This window comes from Stegodyphus dumicola, chromosome 4 (assembly GCF_044657685.1).
Source record: "Stegodyphus dumicola isolate Sdum_Otavi_A_Nest chromosome 4, ASM4465768v1".
Classification (NCBI taxonomy): domain Eukaryota; kingdom Metazoa; phylum Arthropoda; class Arachnida; order Araneae; family Eresidae; genus Stegodyphus; species Stegodyphus dumicola.
In genome coordinates, this window is record NC_140771.1 from 193,388,562 (window position 1) to 193,409,034 (window position 20,473).

General features: G+C 33.4%; 1 protein-coding gene across 3 annotated transcripts in view; it reads right to left on the reverse strand.

The window, feature by feature from the left end:
• Positions 1-20,473, reverse strand: part of LOC118203827 (choline/ethanolamine transporter flvcr2a-like) — a 93,344-nt gene that overhangs the window by 21,535 nt on the left and 51,336 nt on the right. For all 3 annotated transcript variants that reach the window (XM_085815887.1, XM_085815888.1, XM_035376119.2), the window contains 2 exons: positions 2,394-2,538; positions 1,304-1,435 (listed from right to left, as the gene is read on the reverse strand). In XM_085815887.1, the coding sequence (XP_085672013.1) occupies positions 1,304-1,435; positions 2,394-2,538 (277 nt within the window). The remainder of the gene's footprint in view (positions 1-1,303; positions 1,436-2,393; positions 2,539-20,473) is intronic.

The following is a 20,473-nucleotide window of genomic DNA, read 5'->3' on the forward strand; positions in this document are numbered from 1 at the left end:
ATTGTCTCAGTATTCCAGACTCTGCTAAACTAATCATTCACGATGAACAACTCACAACTACTGCGAGCAGATGCTCTATCCGGTCTTATTATAGCTTTCACTCTGCCGCCGAGATATTTGTAATACTTCTCGAAATTACTGGAAGTTATATGAAGGTCGGATACGGTTGCCGCTACATATGAAATCAGTTACAGTTATTCATTTACAATACCTATTAAGAAAAACGGAACCGGACCAAAATGTCGGCAAAGGGTTACCAAATTTGGGGATTTTTGACCATTTAGCTGTAAAAATTAATCACCAAAACCGTTGCCAGCTCGGCGATATCTCGTCAAAATAGCAAGGTAGCCATTTACTTAATGTTAAATAGACTTTCCCCTGTATTCTTAATTTTCTTACATAGCATCGTCTCTCTAAATTTTCATGTTACATTATACAGAAAAATAAGACAATTTCTTATATAATTGCACGAAAATCATCTAGCTATGTACAAAATGTGTAACAATAGATTTATTTAATTTTTATACCTAGAGTAATAATCTTAAGGTGTACTTTTGTGCAATCGAATATATGGCCACGCATTTTTCTAAACAGATATTTAAATAAAAGCTTAAATACTATGTATATAAAATAAGTTATGGCTTCTTTAGTCTAATATTTTCAGATAGAACTGAAAAAGAGGTCTTTAGATTATTCGTACTAGTACACCTTAATGCTGTAATTTTATTCACGATTTACTTTCAAATATCAATTCTTTTATTTTTATGTAACGTTATAAAGATATCAGAAAAAGAGAAAGATCATATTGAAAGAATGCGTTTATAGATTAAGAGTATATCCAAACGTTAGAATGATGAAATATAAAACAATGAGAAAAGTTGCGTTCGTACTGCTTCATTAAATTTTGATTTCATTTATGCATTTGTCTCATGATATACTTCAAAACTGCAGTTATATATATTTAGGAATCTGATAAGTGTGCAGATTTATTTATTGTTTCCAGTCCAGAATATGTTGAAAATGTCATTTACATCCTTATTCTACATAAAAAAATTTTTACTTAAAGTTACATCAAAAGTTACTTTATTTTACCATATTTTGAATTAATTCAGTGTATTTGATAGCTTTGGAATGACACATTATATAGTCACTGATCTTTTCCGATTATTATGCTTTATCTTTGCCCATAATTATTCCTCAATTACTAATGAAATTTAGTTAACTGTTAATAATCTATGCATATCAAAAATTAGCAACATCTTTCATGATAACTTAATTTATAGCATTTTAAATAAGGACTTACCATAAGAAATGAGTAACAATATAAAAGGTACAGATTTGAAAAGGTTCTTTAAGGATTCTGCATAGTTAGTGTTTTCTCGTTGCTTTGTAGCTTGAGCAACACTGGGAAACATGGGTGGCTTTTCTTGGAAAGCTAGTATCAAAAATAGAAATTAAATGTATGAAATATAAAAATTTATCACACTCTAAATGATAAAAAAAACTGTTAAGATAAAAGGAAAACTAGGAATTTTATTTCTTTTGTCCCGATGGGTTTCAGTTGTTAGAACTGAGTGAAATATTTCGAATAAATGCATTTGTTATCTGGATAAGTGTATAATCATTAGAGAAGAAACATTTGACTAAGCATTTGTGTCATGAAAGTTTTGAGTTTCTTTTATTTAAAATTAAGGATCATATTTCCAAAATCAAAATTTTAAAGTTTGCTTGATTTGACGGTCACTAGAAACTAAAAACATTTTCCAAACAATAAAGCAGTTAAATAATTGATAAGTAAAAATTCCTTCATATATTTGCCGATTATACTTTGAATTGCCTTTAAACTCCAAAGCAAGCAGAAAAGGAATAAAACAATAATAATTAATAATTAGATAGCTAATAATCTCGTAACCTTTCGTTACTCGTAAAACTATCTTAAGTAGGATTTAATTAAATCAAATTCCTTCCTAAGTGAACTTTTGAAATAAATCTTTACATCTGATGTCCAATTAAGATAACCCCGAGAATATGATGGCAAATACGCATTCCTTGGTTTAAGGTAAAATTTTAATACATCTTGCAAAGTTTATTTCACGAAATGTTTAATTTCTTATATATTTTTTCAGCACAATGTTTATCAGTTGTGAGAATCTAATGAGAAAATAAATTACAAATAAAGAGCAACAAAATTTTAGTTACTTCGTTTTTTATCAAGATAATGTTAACCCTCAGTTTTGTTTTGCCTGCAATGCATTTTTTTCTCAGCATTCTGTATAATTAACTTTAAAAGAACTGTGATATTCACGAACAATTTACAGTTTATAAATAAATGTTCCCAATATATACAATATTTTTTCAATAAATATGCATAAATGTAATTAGGAAATACGTACCCAAAAAAAGTAGGAAAAAAATCAGCGTGTTAATGACTGCCATCGGGTAGCCTATCATGCTAAGCTCGTATGAAATATCTACTTGATCCGTGCAATTATTTGTCATAGCCATGGGAGGAATGATGAAACCCAGTGCAATACCTAACTACAAATAATTTCTAGTTAGATTGTAGATTTTGAAAAGCAAATTATAGCTTCCTTACAAGAGAGTGAAATACGCATTCTATATTATAGCTTCCTTACAAGAGAGTGAAATACGCATTCTATATTATAACTTCCTTACAAGAGAGTGAAATACGTATTCTACATGATTTGAAACAATATTTCTTCAGTATTTGCATTATCAAACTAAACGTAATACATACTTAACATTCAGCAGTATAAAGAGAGGTATGTTGAATTTTTTCTTTCATATATTAATTATATATTAATCATTATATAATTAATTATATAATTCATATATTATCATATATTAATATTATTTATTTCATATATTATACTTTTTCATCATATATTAATATGATGCACTCAAAATAAGTTTTTCATACGAATGTTTCCCATTTAATTCCACAACAGAATGATACAAATTATTACACATTTACCCAAAATACAGCACATTGCCAGTTTATGAAACGGTTTAAATAAACGGAGTTGTTCAATAATTTGAAATTGATATTGCTCTAAAGAGCAGAAGATTTAAACAAGTTTGACTAATAACAAAAGTCTCATAAACATGTCCAGTTTGATAAATTTTGACATACGACAAACTTGACATAGGCGGCCAGTAGTTTGACATTTTTTTCGGTAAAAGCGCAGAATAGGCTGCATCAACAAAGTTCAGTAGGAGGAGCTGTGTGACGTACATAAATGGGTGGGACTAAGCTTGTGACGCCACAATGTAGTCTCCAGTCTCGCATTTACACTAAGCGTACTTTATATTCTCTCTTAAAAATAACAATAATAAATTGTTTGTTATTGTAAATTAATATCAAATTCTTTATTTTTAATTTACATTTATAACATTTAAGCTTAGACGTTACTGATAATAAGTATAATAAATTGTTTATATTTAAAATTACCGTGATACAGTGAGCGAATTCTACCAAGGAGGTTTTTTGAATTCTACCAATTATTAAAACGATAAACAACATCGCGGTCTCTAATACTTGTAGAGCTTCAATATTTTCAAAGATTTTTATTAAAGCATTGATGCAAATAAAAAAGTTTAATTTAAATTCATATTGTGAAAAATTTCAATTTTATCATTTTTACAAATTACCTTCTTGCTACGTAACGACATAATTCCTTACATACCAATAATTAGACAATTTTCATTATTTTCTAAAAATTTTAAACATTACATTAATAAAAAAGAAGAATATTTTTTATTGCATGTGAACATCATTACACAACTTTCATATCAGTTTCCAAAATTCCTAAATCACGCCATATTCTCTGTAGGCATACTAGAATTCTACGCATTAATAAGTAAAAAAATCTAATTTCTCAGAATGAAAGAAAATAATATAATAAAATATATACTACAAACTTGGAACACTAAGCAATGCTTTTCATACACACACACACACACACACACACATATTATCAATGAACTGATATTATCAAGTGCAATTACGATACCAAACACTACGTATTAAAATATAACTTCAAGACAATTTTAATACTGTTGAGTAGATCGTCGGGCTGTTGATATATATCGTATGTCGGAAAGCGTTATAAATATATCAAAAACAAAAAATTAAAAATACAATTTAAATGAAAAATGATGTGTTAAATATAATTCACAATAAAAACAACAATACAAATTTAAAATACACAAACGATATGTTAAACATTGCACATAAATAAAGTTACATTACTGCTCGGCATCACACACAACCTCGTTTTCCCTTTTACACAACGATCAGTATTCGCTCGAAAAACATCAAAGAATTCCACAAACTCGGTATTCATGTGCTCATCCATCTATTTTCACTTAAAGAAAAATCAGATAATTGCTCAAACTCGGCACTGCGCACCACATTGGCTTTGCCCATGTGCACATCGATCTGCTTTCACTTAAAAAAATCCCAGAATTGCACAAACTCGGCATCGCGCACAACCTCGGCATTGCGCACCACATTGGCTTTGCCCATGTGCACATCGATCTATTTTCACTTAAAAAATCTCCCAGAATTGCACAAACTCGTCATCACGCACAACCTCGGCATTGCGCACCACATAGGCTTTTCCCATGTGCACATCGATCTGTTTTCACTTAAAAAAAACATCCCAGAATTGCACAAACTCGGCATCGCGCACAGCCTCGGCATTGCGCACACATTGGCTTTGTCCATGTGCACATCGATCTATTTTCACTTAAAAAAATCCGATAATTGTACAAACTTGGCATTGCGCACCACATTCGCTTTTCCCATGTGCACATCGATCTATTTTCACTTAAAAAACATCCCAGAATTGCACAAACTCGGCATCACGCACAGCCTCGGCATTGCGCACCACATCGGCTTTGCCCATGTGCACATGGATCAACTTTCACTTAAAAAACATCCCAGAATTACACAAACTCGGCATCGCGCACAACCTCGGCATTGCGCACCACATTGGCTTTGCCCATGTGCACATCGATCTATTTTCATTTAAAAAATTCCCAGAATTGCGCAAACTAGGCATTGCGCACCACATTGGCTTTGCCCATGTGCACATCGATCTATTTTCACTTAAAAAACAACCCAGAATTGTAGAAACTCGGCATTGCGCACCACATTGGCTTTGCCCATGTGCACATCGATCTATTTTCACTTAAGAAAAATCCCAGAATTGCACAAACTCGGCATTTCGCACCACTCAAAACCGTCTATACGGTTTTTTCGCTCTGCTAGTTTCATATTTGTTCCACAAATTGGGCAATTATACGATATTGCAATCAAACTTTTCTCCATACACCACTCAATAACGCTCTTTTTACCTCTTCGCTCCAACTGATAAAAAAAATCCAGATTCAGATACTCATCCATTCTGCAGTAAGCACCGATTTTGACACACTCATCAATTAAAAAAAAAACATTCTTTAAGCAAAAGAATTCTCTTCTGTATTTTCAGAAGTTACCGTAATAATTTTTAACGCATGCATTCAATATTTTCAATCGTTTGGTAATGATCGTTTTCAATCGTTTGGTATCTTAATAATACATTTATGAGAGATAATTCGTTGCATTAAATGCTAACACTACCACACAACACGCAAAAGTAGATTTATAATTTTAAAAAAAAATCTCGCGCAGAACATTATAAACCTACCATTTCAACTCAGTTAAAATATAATTTAAGTTTTCTTCAAATACGAAGCTATAGCATACTTATAACTTGTTTTTAAGAAGAGGCGTAACCAATATTACATCATAAAAAGGCGGGTCCACGCGTAAGAGAAGTAAACACAGCATCGACTGATGCAGCCTATTCTGCGATTTTTAAATAAACGGAGTTGTTCAAATTAGCATTGATATTGCTCTAAAGAGCAGAAGATTTAAACAAGTTTGACTAATAACAAAAGTCTCATAAACATGTCGAGTTTGATAAATTTTGACATACGACAAACTTGACGAAGGCGGCCAGTAGTTTGACATTTTTTTCCAAATATTAAATTTGTTGAAGATAAAATTGATGAAAGGTTGCAAAATAACATTTAGGTTTGAGTATAGCAATACTTCTCATTACTAGCTAAGCTCAAAAACCACCTTATTTCTGTACTGAGTCCGTATTACAGTAATGAAGTCATTGTTAAAGTACTCGCCAGAACGATTATGTATTGTTTTTAATATCGGCTCAAGGTTGCTCCTGTATCTATGGAAATTAGTAAAACATGCTTACAACGTAAAATACACTATGTGAATGAAACGTTCAATTTAGATACACCACATATTTTTATTTGTAAAATTTGTAATCTTTATAAAACTGAGTTTTATCTTTTGAGTAAAAACTAAAAACAGTTCAGTATTGCCCGTGTATGAATTCAGTTTATGACATTCGGAAGAAAGTCTGATATTCTTAAATGCTGAAATTAGTGAAATGCTTCTAGAGTAAATATTCTTAATATTAGGTAACGTTTGAGAAAGCAATCTCTGTACTATAAATTTCTTTTATTATCCTCTTATAATGAAAGCTCCTGTAATACTTCTTTGGCGAAATGAAGCAACTCCAATGATGGAACACAGCAATAACTTTTATTTAACACTCAAAAATGGCGACATACAAACAAGAAGAGAAAACATATTCTATCATTTAAAAATAAATTACATTCTTCGTGCGAGAGTCGCACGAGGCACTTGAGTCTGGTTTCAAATATTGCCATTCACAAATACCTTAATGTTCATTTATTTAAATTATTTAATCTACAAGATTTTAATATTATTTAAAGCTGTTACAACCTCTCCCCCAACGGAGAGACTTTTACTGTAAATTTCGAAAGTTTGTAAGCTCGGCTTGCTCGATTGCTTAAAGAGAAAAGGTTATTTCTCTTATAAATTTTTAAATTTAAAAATTTTAAGTTAGTTAAAAATTTTAAGCCAAAAAATTTTAAGTTTTAAACAATACTTTTACACCACATTTAAAAAGAAAGAAATGGAGAACGTTCAAATACATTAGTGGAGCATACATTAAATAATAAAATTAATTCTAAACGTGGTTACATACACTAAGAGTTACATTACTTAATTCTACTCAGAACATCTACGTTCTTGTGCAAAGATCCTTTGCGATGAATGACCTTAAAATTATAAGGTTGTAATGAGAGTGCCCAGCGCATCAATCTAGAGTTACATTTGGCGTTGGATTGTAGCCATACCAAAGGATTATGATCAGTTTGAATCAAGAATTCTTGCTGACGATCCAGATAAAAATGCAGTTTCTTGATAGCGTAGATGATAGCAGCGCACTCCTTTTCAGTAGTACAATAATTCTTTTCAAACTTAGTAAATTTTTGCTTATATACAAGATAGGATGTTCACGTTGTTCATCATCTAATTGGCATAGTACTATACCCATGCCATTGTCTGAGGCATCGGTTTGTATAATAAACCTTTTATCAAAATCGGGAGCATACAGAATTGGTTTCTTGCATAGCAACACTTTTAAATTTTTAAAAGCTTTGTCACATATTTCAGACCATTGTATATTTCCTTTTTTTGTTACCCCCTTCAAAGCGTCCGTGAGGGGTGAAGCAATTTCTGAAAATCTCGGTATGTACTGGCGATAATACCCTACTAGTCCTAAGAAAGCACGTACTTCTGTTTTGGTTTTAGGTGTAGGATACTCCTTTACAGCCAGGATCTTTACTTCATCCGGGGTTCGTTGTCCTTGTCCCACAACATGGCCTAGGTATCTCACTTGATCTTGTGCAAATTTACATTTTGATGGTTTTAGTCATAAATTTGCTTTCTGTATTCTTTCTAGAACAGAAGTTAAGTTTTTAAGGTGCTCTTCCCAGTTTTCTGAGTAAATGGCAATGTCATCCAGGTATGGTACAGCGAAACCTTCGCATCCAGCCAGGACTTTAGTCATAACTTTTCTAAAAAAATATGGGGCATTTTTTAATCTAAAGGGTAAACGTAGAGGCCTGAAACTTCCAAAACTAGTTACAAATGTTGCATATCTTTGGGCTCTTTCTGTTAACGGAATTTGCCAGTAGCCTCTAGATAAATCTAATAGGGTAATATATTTTGCTTTTGCTACAGTTTCGATAAGTTCTTCAATATATTCAAGGATAGTATTCAGTTTTAGTAACAGCATTGAGTTTACGATAATCAATACAAGGGCGAGGATCCTTTGATGAAGATTCTATCAAAATCATGGGAGATGTATAGTCCGATTCTCCCGGCTTTATAATTTTAAGATCGAGCATTTTCTGTATTTCCTTTCTGAGAATTTCAGTCAGTATGGCTTTATTTTCTTCCTTCATTGGTTCCAAGATCTGCTCTTCAGCCATTTTTTCTTTTCCTTTGAGCTCTAGTAGAAATGGCATTAAAATGGTATCACTAAGTTTACGTTCAAGTGATAAACTAATAAAATAAGGCAGTTCAGTGTTAACAGGAAGTAATAACCTGATATCACTAATATTACGTTCAGTGATGAACTAATAAAATAAGACAATTCAATATCAACAGGAAGTTACGTTCAGTGATGAACTAATAAAATAAGGCAATTCAATATCAACAGGAAGTTATAATCTGGTATCGCTAATATTGCGTTCAGTGATGAACTAATAACATAAAGCAATTCAAAATTAACAGGAAGTAATAATCTGGTATCACTAATATTGCGTTCAATGATGAACTAATAAAATAAAGCAATTCAATATTAACAGGAGGTAATAATCTGGTATCACTAATATTATGTCCAATGATGAACTAATAAAATAAAAATACGCACGATTATTCGATCTCGGTCGGTGCCTCCAAAATAATTATTACTATAATACTTCTTTGGCGAAATGAAGCAACTTCAATGATGGAACTTAGCAATAACTTTTATTTAACACTCAAAAATAGCGACATACAAACAAGAAGAGAAAACATATTCTATCATTTAAAAATAAATTACATTCTTCGTGCGAAAGTCGCACGAGGCACTCGAGTCTGGTTTCAAATATTGCCATTCACAAATACCTTAATGTTCATCTATTTAAATTATTTAATCTACAAGATTTTAATATTATTTAAAGCTGTTACACTCCAGTTAGCAAAATAGACATCTTGTTGTGACTAATTAAAAATCTACAGTTTTTCAAATATTTATTTAAAAAATAAATCAAATATTTATTTGAAAACTCTAGTAAATTATCAACAGTAAATGGTTAGGTCAAACTTCCCTCTCCATTGCCGACTTAATCCAAGACATTAAGAACAGAGTTAATGGACCAGTGCAAAACAGAGGTTCATTTTAGTGATTAATGTTCCCATCTTGAGTAAACTAGCATTCGTAATTAGGTTTACTGCTGAAAATATATATTAAAATTAGCTATACCAATATTGCATTTTAAAATACAGATCATTCTATTATTTTAAGTAATTAAAATATAATGAATATTTTTATCGGAATTTATACTATCAAAAGAATATAAAGCAAATATTTTAACAGAACTTTCAACACCCACAAAGCTAATATTCTGCAACTTATTTTTAAAAAATTTCCTAATTCGAAATACCTGGCTGGGATCCATATTTATAAATGCAAGCCCATAAACACCTTTCTAGAAAACTCTGTCTAACATTTATACAGTCTGAGAATGAAATCTGTTGGTCAACATGAGGCGGTTGAGAAGCAAATGGATTATAAGAGCACGCTTGGAAAACTTGTTTCCTAAACATGTTTTAAAAACATTTAAACATTCAGTTTGTTATACAAATATTACAGTCATGCATCTTAACAAGAATATTACAAATTATGTTAATTGTGCCTTCATAAAAATTAATACAAGTGACATGTAGTTTCATTTTTTATCCTAAAGAACCGAGGTCATAAACTTTCAGTCTAATATTTTAAAAGTATAACTCTAAATCCATAATTTTCAGGGATATTCAGTACTCGGAACCGCCATGTTTATTCAGATTATACCATTGCGCATGCTGTGACAATAAGTTGTGCATGTTCGGTGAGCCTCATTATTATAAATACCCAGAGAAATCTTTGAACGTTATCACTTACCTTTCATATGATGAGTAATAATTAATTCAGATACAGGTACAAATCTGAGGGACACCAGAATTTCATTATTGGTTACACAGGTATATCCACAAGGCACTCTGTGTGCAGATCCGCCCAATTTCACTGGATAGATTCGGGGATCTCTCATCCCTCTCCGCCCACCAGTGTCCGAGAAATGAACAGTCTGGTCTAAGTCTCTGAACACTGGTAATTCGGTCTGGGGCTCAAATCCCATCGAACGGACTAGCTTTATGGTCGTTTTTCGTGGCTTTCCCTCTGTGTAACATGTATATAAGCCAGTTTTTTTATAGAAAGTGTTCTACGAAGGCATCCCTCTCCTTAGGTTGATAGCCTTCGTTTGCTTTGCAGTAATCAAACAAACGAAGCCAACTTCATCCCTCTCCAGAACCACCAAATCATTCGAAAGAATTCTCGAATCGCCAGTACTTTCAGTGCCTCTCACAAAGACACTTTACACTTAAAAGCATTCATGTTTTCTCGAAGATTCGAATTCGGGCCCCAGGTGACGTAGGACGAAAACAAATGGTGACTAACACTGTTAAACAGGCAATCGTCCGTACCCATCACAATCTTTAGAGCTGGCATTCTCTTTAAGGCTACGAGACACCTCAACGGAAGTTCATTTTAAATTATTTAGTTACTTGCCAAGCAAAAACCTTTGATTCAGTTAGGACAGCTTAACGAAACTAAACTAGCATTTGAAAAAACATTATACACACACACACACATATATATATGCTCCAACATTTAAAAATCCAAAAGGCACATGTAAACTACTATAAGTTACATTTACGGATAAAAACCACATACAAACAATGCGGTTATTTAAAATTTGCAATAAATACATAAGTACACATAAATCACAGATGGACACATAAAACATATATAAGCAGCGCGATTCCATACAATTTGTACGGAACGGTGCAAATGAGAAGGTATGATGTTTGCAAAATAATTATAGTGGTTTTTAATAACATAAATATAGATAATAATTCAGAAGTCAAACAACAAAAATCAGCGTTATATTTACCAAATTTTCACAGGACTAGTTTCGATGGTTTTACCGAACCACAATCTTCAGCTGCAAAACCGCAAATGAACCAGATAGGAAATAATGATTAGATAAGATACGAAAGCCTGGACAAGAATAAGCAAGTGGCGCCATCTGTTGGTGAAACCAGAACTAAAACATAATTTCTTTAAAGGCCGAAGGCAAATTTGGATTGGAATTAGGATCGTTAACTAGAACAGAAAGATTTTTATGAATGTGAAATGCCTCTAGAAAATCCAGTTCTCCAATGGAAGATGTTTTTTGAATAATTTTGGCAGCAGAAAAACTGAAAGTGTGGTTTTCGGACCAACAATGTTGAGCCACAGAAGACTTCTGTGTTTCCTTTTTTCTAACATATGCCTCATGTTCCTTGACGCGAAATTTTAAGGCTCTCTTAGTTTGGCCAATGTAAATTAAACCACACTGGCAAGGAATCCTGTAAATACCCCAGGAATTCATATCCGGAATGGGGTCCTTGAGTATGGAACTCGGAATTTTATTGATGGGAGAATAAACAACCCGAAAGTTAAATTTCTGCAAAATATGTGCAACTTTATAGCTAATTGATGGAAAGAAGGGAATGACAACAGAATTTTTATAATCTCCCAAAACAAGAGTGTGCCTTTTAGTGTGTTGAGAATTTTTTAACTGCTTGATTAATAATGTTGGGTGGAAAGCCCCTGTCAATAGCTATTGCTTTTAAATAATTTAGTTCTTCATCAAGGGCTAGTTTGGAGGAGCAAACTTGAAGAGCACGGAAAACATAGGAATTAAATGAAGCTAACTTTTGTTTAGTCGGATGACATGATTTAAAGTGTGGTAGAAGGCAAACCGATGAAGGTTTACGGTAAACCGTAGTACTAAAGTTGGATGTGTTACGTGTGACCAGAATGTCGAGAAACGGAAGAGAATTGCAAGTCTCAAGTTCAAAAGTGAACTGAATAGCAGGATCAATAGAATTCATTGTTGAAAGAACTTTATTTAAATCATCTTTATTACCTTCAAACAGAGTAAAAGTATCGTCTACGTAGCGGAACCATGCCGGGAAGTTTAAAGTTTCAAACAATTTTGATTCATAATAATGCATGTAGATATCAGCCAGGATGGGACTGAGGGGGCTTCCCATGGCTAATCCCTCAGTTTGATTGTAATATTTATTTTGGAAAACAAAATGTGTTTGTTTCAAACAGAGTTGAGTGAGAGAAATTAGCTCATCAATTTCGATGCAAGAGAAATGAAATTCGCGAAGTCTGGTTTCTAGACATCTTAATGCACCCTCCACTGGGACATTGGTGAATAATGATTTTACATCAAAAGAAACCATGAGTAAATTACTAGGAGAAATGTTTTTAACTTTTTTTACAAACTCTATTGAATTTTTTATGGTGTAAATGTTATTGTCTAATAGAGTTGAAAATCTAGAAACTAAATATTTAGCTAATGGATACGAGGCAGTACCTAAATTTGATACAATAGGGCGAAAAGGAATACCACTTTTATGAATTTTGGGAAGAGCATATAATCTGGCACTATTCGCAACAGATGGGATAAGTGAATGTTTTAAGTTGCCTGAAATGATTTGCGAAGATTTGATCGCAGTTTTTATTTTTGACAAGTCCGAAGGTGAAGGATCTTTAGGGATCGGATTATATGGTCCTTCGTTTAAGAGTTTAGTGACACCATCGATGTAAGTATCCATGACGACAATCTGGCCACCTTTGTCGGCCTTTGAAATAATAATATCCGGGTTAGAATGAATTTCACGCAATGTAGCTCTTTCTCTCGCAGTTAGATTTGGTTTCAAAGGTTTATTATTGAATTTCACATTATGAGCGATAAGATGCCTAATCATTTCTTTCTGTGAATCTGAAACTTTACTGAACTTGAAAGCTTTTTCGATAGGAGCCAAAATCTTTGGAATCGAGGGTTTACAGGTTTGTGAGAAGTTAAAATTATATTTTAGAATTCTCTCTTGTTCTTCTGAGAGACTAACATTAGAAATATTAACTATTGGCTTGATGTTTACAATGGGAAGATTTTTTGAACTACTTGAACTGGAAGATTGTAAAAGAAGTTTTTCGAATTTAACTCCAAGGGTGTGTTTATGACGGTTAACTGCATTCTCCGTTCTAGACCAAGACTTTTGTTCAAGGGCAGTGAATTTTGGATATGATTTAGCGAGTTCCAGATGAAGCTTATAGAGTTCACGTTCAATTTTGGACAATTGTTGACGTGTATCCCTTATGACGGACCGAAGTAAGGCAAGCTTGCAATTTAACAGAATTCTTGAAACGCGACTCGAAGGTTTTTGATTAGATTTGATTTGAATAAAATTTGGGATCAATTTTTTACATTTACATTTAAGTAAAAAGTCAAGATGATTCAGGAATTTTTGCCGTTTCAGGCGTAATTTAGTGAAACGATTAACGGATGAAGGCATGATAAACAATACAGAAAATCAAGCTAAAGCACACACAAAACAGCAGAAAAATCCCTCACTGAAATTAATAGAAAACAAAACGTTTGTAAGCAAAATGCATGAAATCAGACAAGCAAAGCACAATATCCAAATATACAAAATATAAACATAACTTGAAAATTGCAAAAAAGTACTTACCGAAACTCATGCAATCACAAAATGGCGGCCACAGTACGTGCAAAAAAGAAAGCAAAAAATAAGCCTGTTTGGGGCTTCTATAATTAAGACACAATAACACGCCGAATAAATACTAATTCAGAAGTCAAACAACAAAAATCAGCGTTATATTTACCAAATTTTCACAGGACTAGTTTCGATGGTTTTACCGAACCACCATCTTCAGCTGCAAAACCGCAAATGAATCAGATAGGAAATAATGATTAGATAAGATACGAAAGCCTGGACAAGAATAAGCAAGTGGCGCCATCTGTTGGTGAAACCAGAACTAAAACATAATTTCTTTAAACGCCGAAGGCAAATTTGGATTGGAATTAGGATCGTTAACTAGAACAGAAAGATTTTTATGAATGTGAAATGCCTCTAGAAAATCCAGTTCTCCAATGGAAGATGTTTTTTGAATAATTTTGGCAGCATAAAAACTGAAAGTGGGGTTTTCGGACCAACAATGTTGAGCCACAGAAGACTTCTGTGTTTCCTTTTTTCTAACATATGCCTCATGTTCCTTGACGCGAAATTTTAAGGCTCTCTTAGTTTGGCCAATGTAAATTAAACCACACTGGCAAGGAATCCTGTAAATACCCCAGGAATTCATATCCGGAATGGGGTCCTTGAGTATGGAACTCGGAATTTTATTGATGGGAGAATAAACAACCCGAAAGTTAAATTTCTGCAAAATATGTGCAACTTTATAGCTAATTGATGGAAAGAAGGGAATGACAACAGAATTTTTATAATCTCCCAAAACAAGAGTGTGCCTTTTAGTGTGTTGAGATGAGAATTTTTTAACTGCTTGATTAATAATGTTGGGTGGAAAGCCCCTGTCAATAGCTATTGCTTTTAAATAATTTAGTTCTTCATCAAGGGCTAGTTTGGAGGAGCAAACTTGAAGAGCACGGAAAACATAGGAATAAAATGAAGCTAACTTTTGTTTAGTCGGATGACATGATTTAAAGTGTGGTGGAAGGCAAACCGATGAAGGTTTACGGTAAACCGTAGTACTAAAGTTGGATGTGTTACGTGTGACCAGAATGTCGAGAAACGGAAGAGAATTGCAAGTCTCAAGTTCAAAAGTGAACTGAATAGCAGGATCAATAGAATTCATTGTTGAAAGAACTTTATTTAAATCATCTTTATTACCTTCAAACAGAGTAAAAGTATCGTCTACGTAGCGGAACCATGCCGGGAAGTTTAAAGTTTCAAACAATTTTGATTCATAATAATGCATGTAGATATCAGCCAGGATGGGACTGAGGGGGCTTCCCATGGCTAATCCCTCAGTTTGATTGCAATATTTATTTTGGAAAACAAAATGTGTTTGTTTCAAACAGAGTTGAGTGAGAGAAATTATCTCATCAATTTCGATGCAAGAGAAATGAAATTCGCGAAGTCTGGTTTCTAGACATCTTAATGCACCCTCCACTGGGACATTGGTGAATAATGATTTTACATCAAAAGAAACCATGAGTAAATTACTAGGAGAAATGTTTTTAACTTTTTTTACAAACTCTATTGAATTTTTTATGGTGTAAATGTTATTGTCTAATAGAGTTGAAAATCTAGAAACTAAATATTTAGCTAATGGATACGAGGCAGTACCTAAATTTGATACAATAGGGCGGAAAGGAATACCACTTTTATGAATTTTGGGAAGAGCATATAATCTGGCACAATTCGCAACAGATGGGATAAGTGAATGTTTTAAGTTGCCTGAAATGATTTGCGAAGATTTGATCGCAGTTTTTATTTTTGACAAGTCCGAAGGTGAAGGATCTTTAGGGATCGGATTATATGGTCCTTCGTTTAAGAGTTTAGTGACACCATCGATGTAAGTATCCATGACGACAATCTGGCCACCTTTGTCGGCCTTTGAAATAATAATATCCGGGTTAGAATGAATTTCACGCAATGTAGCTCTTTCTCTCGCAGTTAGATTTGGTTTCAAAGGTTTATTATTGAATTTCACATTATGAGCGATAAGATGCCTAATCATTTCTTTCTGTGAATCTGAAACTTTACTGAACTTGAAAGCTTTTTCGATAGGAGCCGAAATCTTTGGAATCGAGGGTTTACAGGTTTGTGAGAAGTTAAAATTATATTTTAGAATTCTCTCTTGTTCTTCTGAAAGACTAACATTAGAAATATTAACTATTAGCTTGATGTTTACAATGGGAAGATTTTAATCGTTTCACTAAATTACGCCTGAAACGGCAAAAATTCCTGAATCATCTTGACTTTTTACTTAAATGTAAATGTAAAAAATTGATCCCCAATTTTATTCAAATCAAATCTAATCAAAAACCTTCGAGTCGCGTTTCAAGAATTCTGTTAAATTGCAAACTTGCCTTACTTCGGTCCGTGATAAGGGATACACGTCAACAATTGTCCAAAATTGAACATGAACTCTATAAGCTTCATCTGGAACTCGCTAAAACATATCCAAAATTCACTGCCCTTGAACAAAGGTCTTGGTCTAGAACGGAGAATGCAGTTAACCGTCATAAAAACACCCTTGCAGTTAAATTCGAAAAACTTCTTTTACAGTCTTCCAGTTCAAGTAGTTCAAAAAATCTTCCCATTGTAAACATCAAGCCAATAGTTAATTTTTCTAATGTTAGTCTTTCAGAAGAACAAGAGAGAATTCTAAAATATAATTTTAACTTCTCACAAACCTGTAAACCCTCGATTCCAAAGATTTTGGCTCCTATCGAAAAAGCTTTCAAGTTCAGTAAAGTTTCAGATTCACAGAAAGAAATGATTAGGCATCTTATCGCTCATAATGTGAAATTCAATAATAAACCTTTGAAACCAAATCTAACTGCGAGAGAAAGAGCTACATTGCGTGAAATTCATTCTAACCCGGATATTATTATTTCAAAGGCCGACAAAGGTGGCCAGATTGTCGTCATGGATACTTACATCGATGGTGTCACTAAACTCTTAAACGAAGGACCATATAATCCGATCCCTAAAGATCCTTCACCTTCGGACTTGTCAAAAATAAAAACTGCGATCAAATCTTCGCAAATCATTTCAGGCAACTTAAAACATTCACTTATCCCATCTGTTGCGAATTGTGCCAGATTATATGCTCTTCCCAAAATTCATAAAAGTGGTATTCCTTTCCGCCCTATTGTATCAAATTTAGGTACTGCCTCGTATCCATTAGCTAAATATTTAGTTTCTAGATTTTCAACTCTATTAGACAATAACATTTACACCATAAAAAATTCAATAGAGTTTGTAAAAAAAGTTAAAATCATTTCTCCTAGTAATTTACTCATGGTTTCTTTTGATGTAAAATCATTATTCACCAATGTCCCAGTGGAGGGTGCATTAAGATGTCTAGAAACCAGACTTCGCGAATTTCATTTCTCTTGCATCGAAATTGATGAGCTAATTTCTCTCACTCAACTCTGTTTGAAACAAACACATTTTGTTTTCCAAAATAAATATTACAATCAAACTGAGGGATTAGCCATGGGAAGCCCCCTCAGTCCCATCCTGGCTGATATCTACATGCATTATTATGAATCAAAATTGTTTGAAACTTTAAACTTCCCGGCATGGTTCCGCTACGTAGACGATACTTTTACTCTGTTTGAAGGTAATAAAGATGATTTAAATAAAGTTCTTTCAACAATGAATTCTATTGATCCTGCTATTCAGTTCACTTTTGAACTTGAGACTTGCAATTCTCTTCCGTTTCTCGACATTCTGGTCACACGTAACACATCCAACTTTAGTACTACGGTTTACCGTAAACCTTCATCGGTTTGCCTTCTACCACACTTTAAATCATGTCATCCGACTAAACAAAAGTTAGCTTCATTTAATTCCTATGTTTTCCGTGCTCTTCAAGTTTGCTCCTCCAAACTAGCCCTTGATGAAGAACTAAATTATTTAAAAGCAATAGCTATTGACAGGGGCTTTCCACCCAACATTATTAATCAAGCAGTTAAAAAATTCTCAACACACTAAAAGGCACACTCTTGTTTTGGGAGATTATAAAAATTCTGTTGTCATTCCCTTCTTTCCATCAATTAGCTATAAAGTTGCACATATTTTGTAGAAATTTAACTTTCGGGTTGTTTATTCTCCCATCAATAAAATTACGAGTTCCATACTCAAGGACCCCATTCCGGATATGAATTCCTGGGGTATTTACAGGATTCCTTGCCAGTGTGGTTTAATTTACATTGGCCAAACTAAGAGAGCCTTAAAATTTCGCGTCAAGGAACATAAGGCATATGTTAGAAAAAAGGAAACACGGAAGTCTTCTGTTGCTCAACATTGTTGGTCCGAAAACCCCACTTTCACTTTTTCTGCTGCCAAAATTATTCAAAAAACATCTTCCATTGGAGAACTGGATTTTCTAGAGGCATTTCACATTCATAAAAATCTTTCTGTTCTAGTTAACGATCCTAATTCCAATCCAAATTTGCCTTCGGCCTTTAAAGAAATTATGTGTTAGTTCTGGTTTCACCAACAGATGGCGCCACTTGCTTATTCTTTTCCAGGCTTTCGTATCTTATCTAATCATTATTTCCTATCTGGTTCATTTGCGGTTTTGCAGCTGAAGATGGTGGTTCGGTAAAACCATCGAAACTAGTCCTGTGAAAATTTGGTAAATATAACGCTGATTTTTGTTGTTTGACTTCTGAATTAGTATTTATTCGGCGTGTTATTGTGTCTTAAGTATAGATAAATTGAACTATATATATATAGGCACATATAGAAACAGACATACACACATATATATACTATATATGTAATAAAAAATTCAGGAGCAGGAATTTTGATGGCGAAGAAGTGTTGATCCATGAAGACTAGGAAATTGGAGGCGAAGGCATATTTAAATCTTCATTTTTAATTTAGCAAACATATTGCGGCGACAATCAACTTAACACATTAATTGTGCCTATTCCATGAGGTTTTACATTTTACATAAATTTGCAATAAGAAAGAAAGAGCAGACAGACTGCAGTTTTGCCAGGCCAAAGCATAGAAACAAGTGCGTAATGTTCAGGATGAAATCTTAAGTTAAACTGAGTTAGTTTTGGTTCTCAAAGTATTTTGATTGGGCAGTTAATATTGCTGTGAAATTACTATTGGCTGGTTGAGTTTTAGTTACATTTACATCATCATAAGTAAGAATCATATGACATAGAATAGTCTCGAAATGATGCAGTGCAGAGAGGAGTTACTATTTTTAGAATAGAGAAGGAAAATTAATTTATGCTGTTAATTTAATCTTTTACATATTCTTTATTTTTCTTACATATATACAGTCATATAAAACACGACAAGTTTAAAAATGAAGTTGTAACACTATCATTTAAAACTAAATTATTGTGTGGATATTAGAAATGCTATATAATGCAGATATTAGGATCTTGAGAAATACGTAGTATAAATGCTAAATGCAAAATAGATGCAAAATGTTATAATCATCGACAGTACTGGAATGGAAAACGCATAAAAGCGTATAGTCGCAAGAATACTATAGCACGAAGTTGCACTTTAATTACACATAAGACACGAGAATGAGAACGTCACTTGAAAACACAAAGCACTATCAATCACGTAGTGAGAAAACATCAGTAACGTAGGCATGCATGTACACAGAATACATAAAAGGACAAAATAGATGTGCGATTGCCTAAAGTCAAATTATAGTCCGGATGGATATTAATTATACAGCAGAAAAGTAGCACTATATTTCCGCAGCTTAATTGGTTAATGCATCCACTAACTCATTTTCCTCAAATCCAAGTGGATTCTGACCTAGAAAAGACTAATAAGGAGGGCTATATTGTATCTTATCCCTCTCTAGATGTTTGTGATAAGTAGTGATGGAAATGATGATTGATTACAGAAGGTGAGTTCGGAGAAACGGCCTTGTAATCTTTGTGTCATCCTTGTCAATAAAGGTGCATCGAACTCCGTTAGCGGTTTTGGAGCGTTTTGTGTAAATAACGTGGCAAGGTGCAGGAATTGTTTATTTCATTTGTATATACTCATAAATCCATGCCTTTGTATGCGGAATGAACATGGAGACGGTCACCGGGTTCTCAAACTCCACTGGAAAGTATAACCGTCATATTGTAATTCTTGATACAGATGAAGTAGCTTCACGTTTATAATCTCGCTAAGACATTAATGGCATCCGTAGATGTAGTGCAGTATGGCTTGGCTATTGTCAAATCGAAGGACTTGCGTGCTTGATTTTTTATCACCCATTGGAAAGGCTGTAATTAATACAGTGGAACTTCGGATCATAATCAGATCGGTTCATAAATAAATTATATGAACAAGAAATATTTTGCATGGCGAATGGTGTCTTGGTGGGGTTTTACGAATACCAGGAACAAATGGTTTTCAACGGTATTTCGAGGAAAGGTCTGACATAGAACCCTAAGAGACGTTTATAAAGACATCAATTTAACATTTCTTTGCTTAACTTCTAGTGGCAAAGCCTGACAGTAAGATACTTGAAAGGATCATGAATGTGGTATAGAGAAAGCTCAACAGGGAAAAATTGAAACCTATTCAGAAACAACAAGAAAAGGCAACTATGGAAAAAATATTCTCAGAGAAAGAGGAAGGATGAGAATACGAATATAGTCT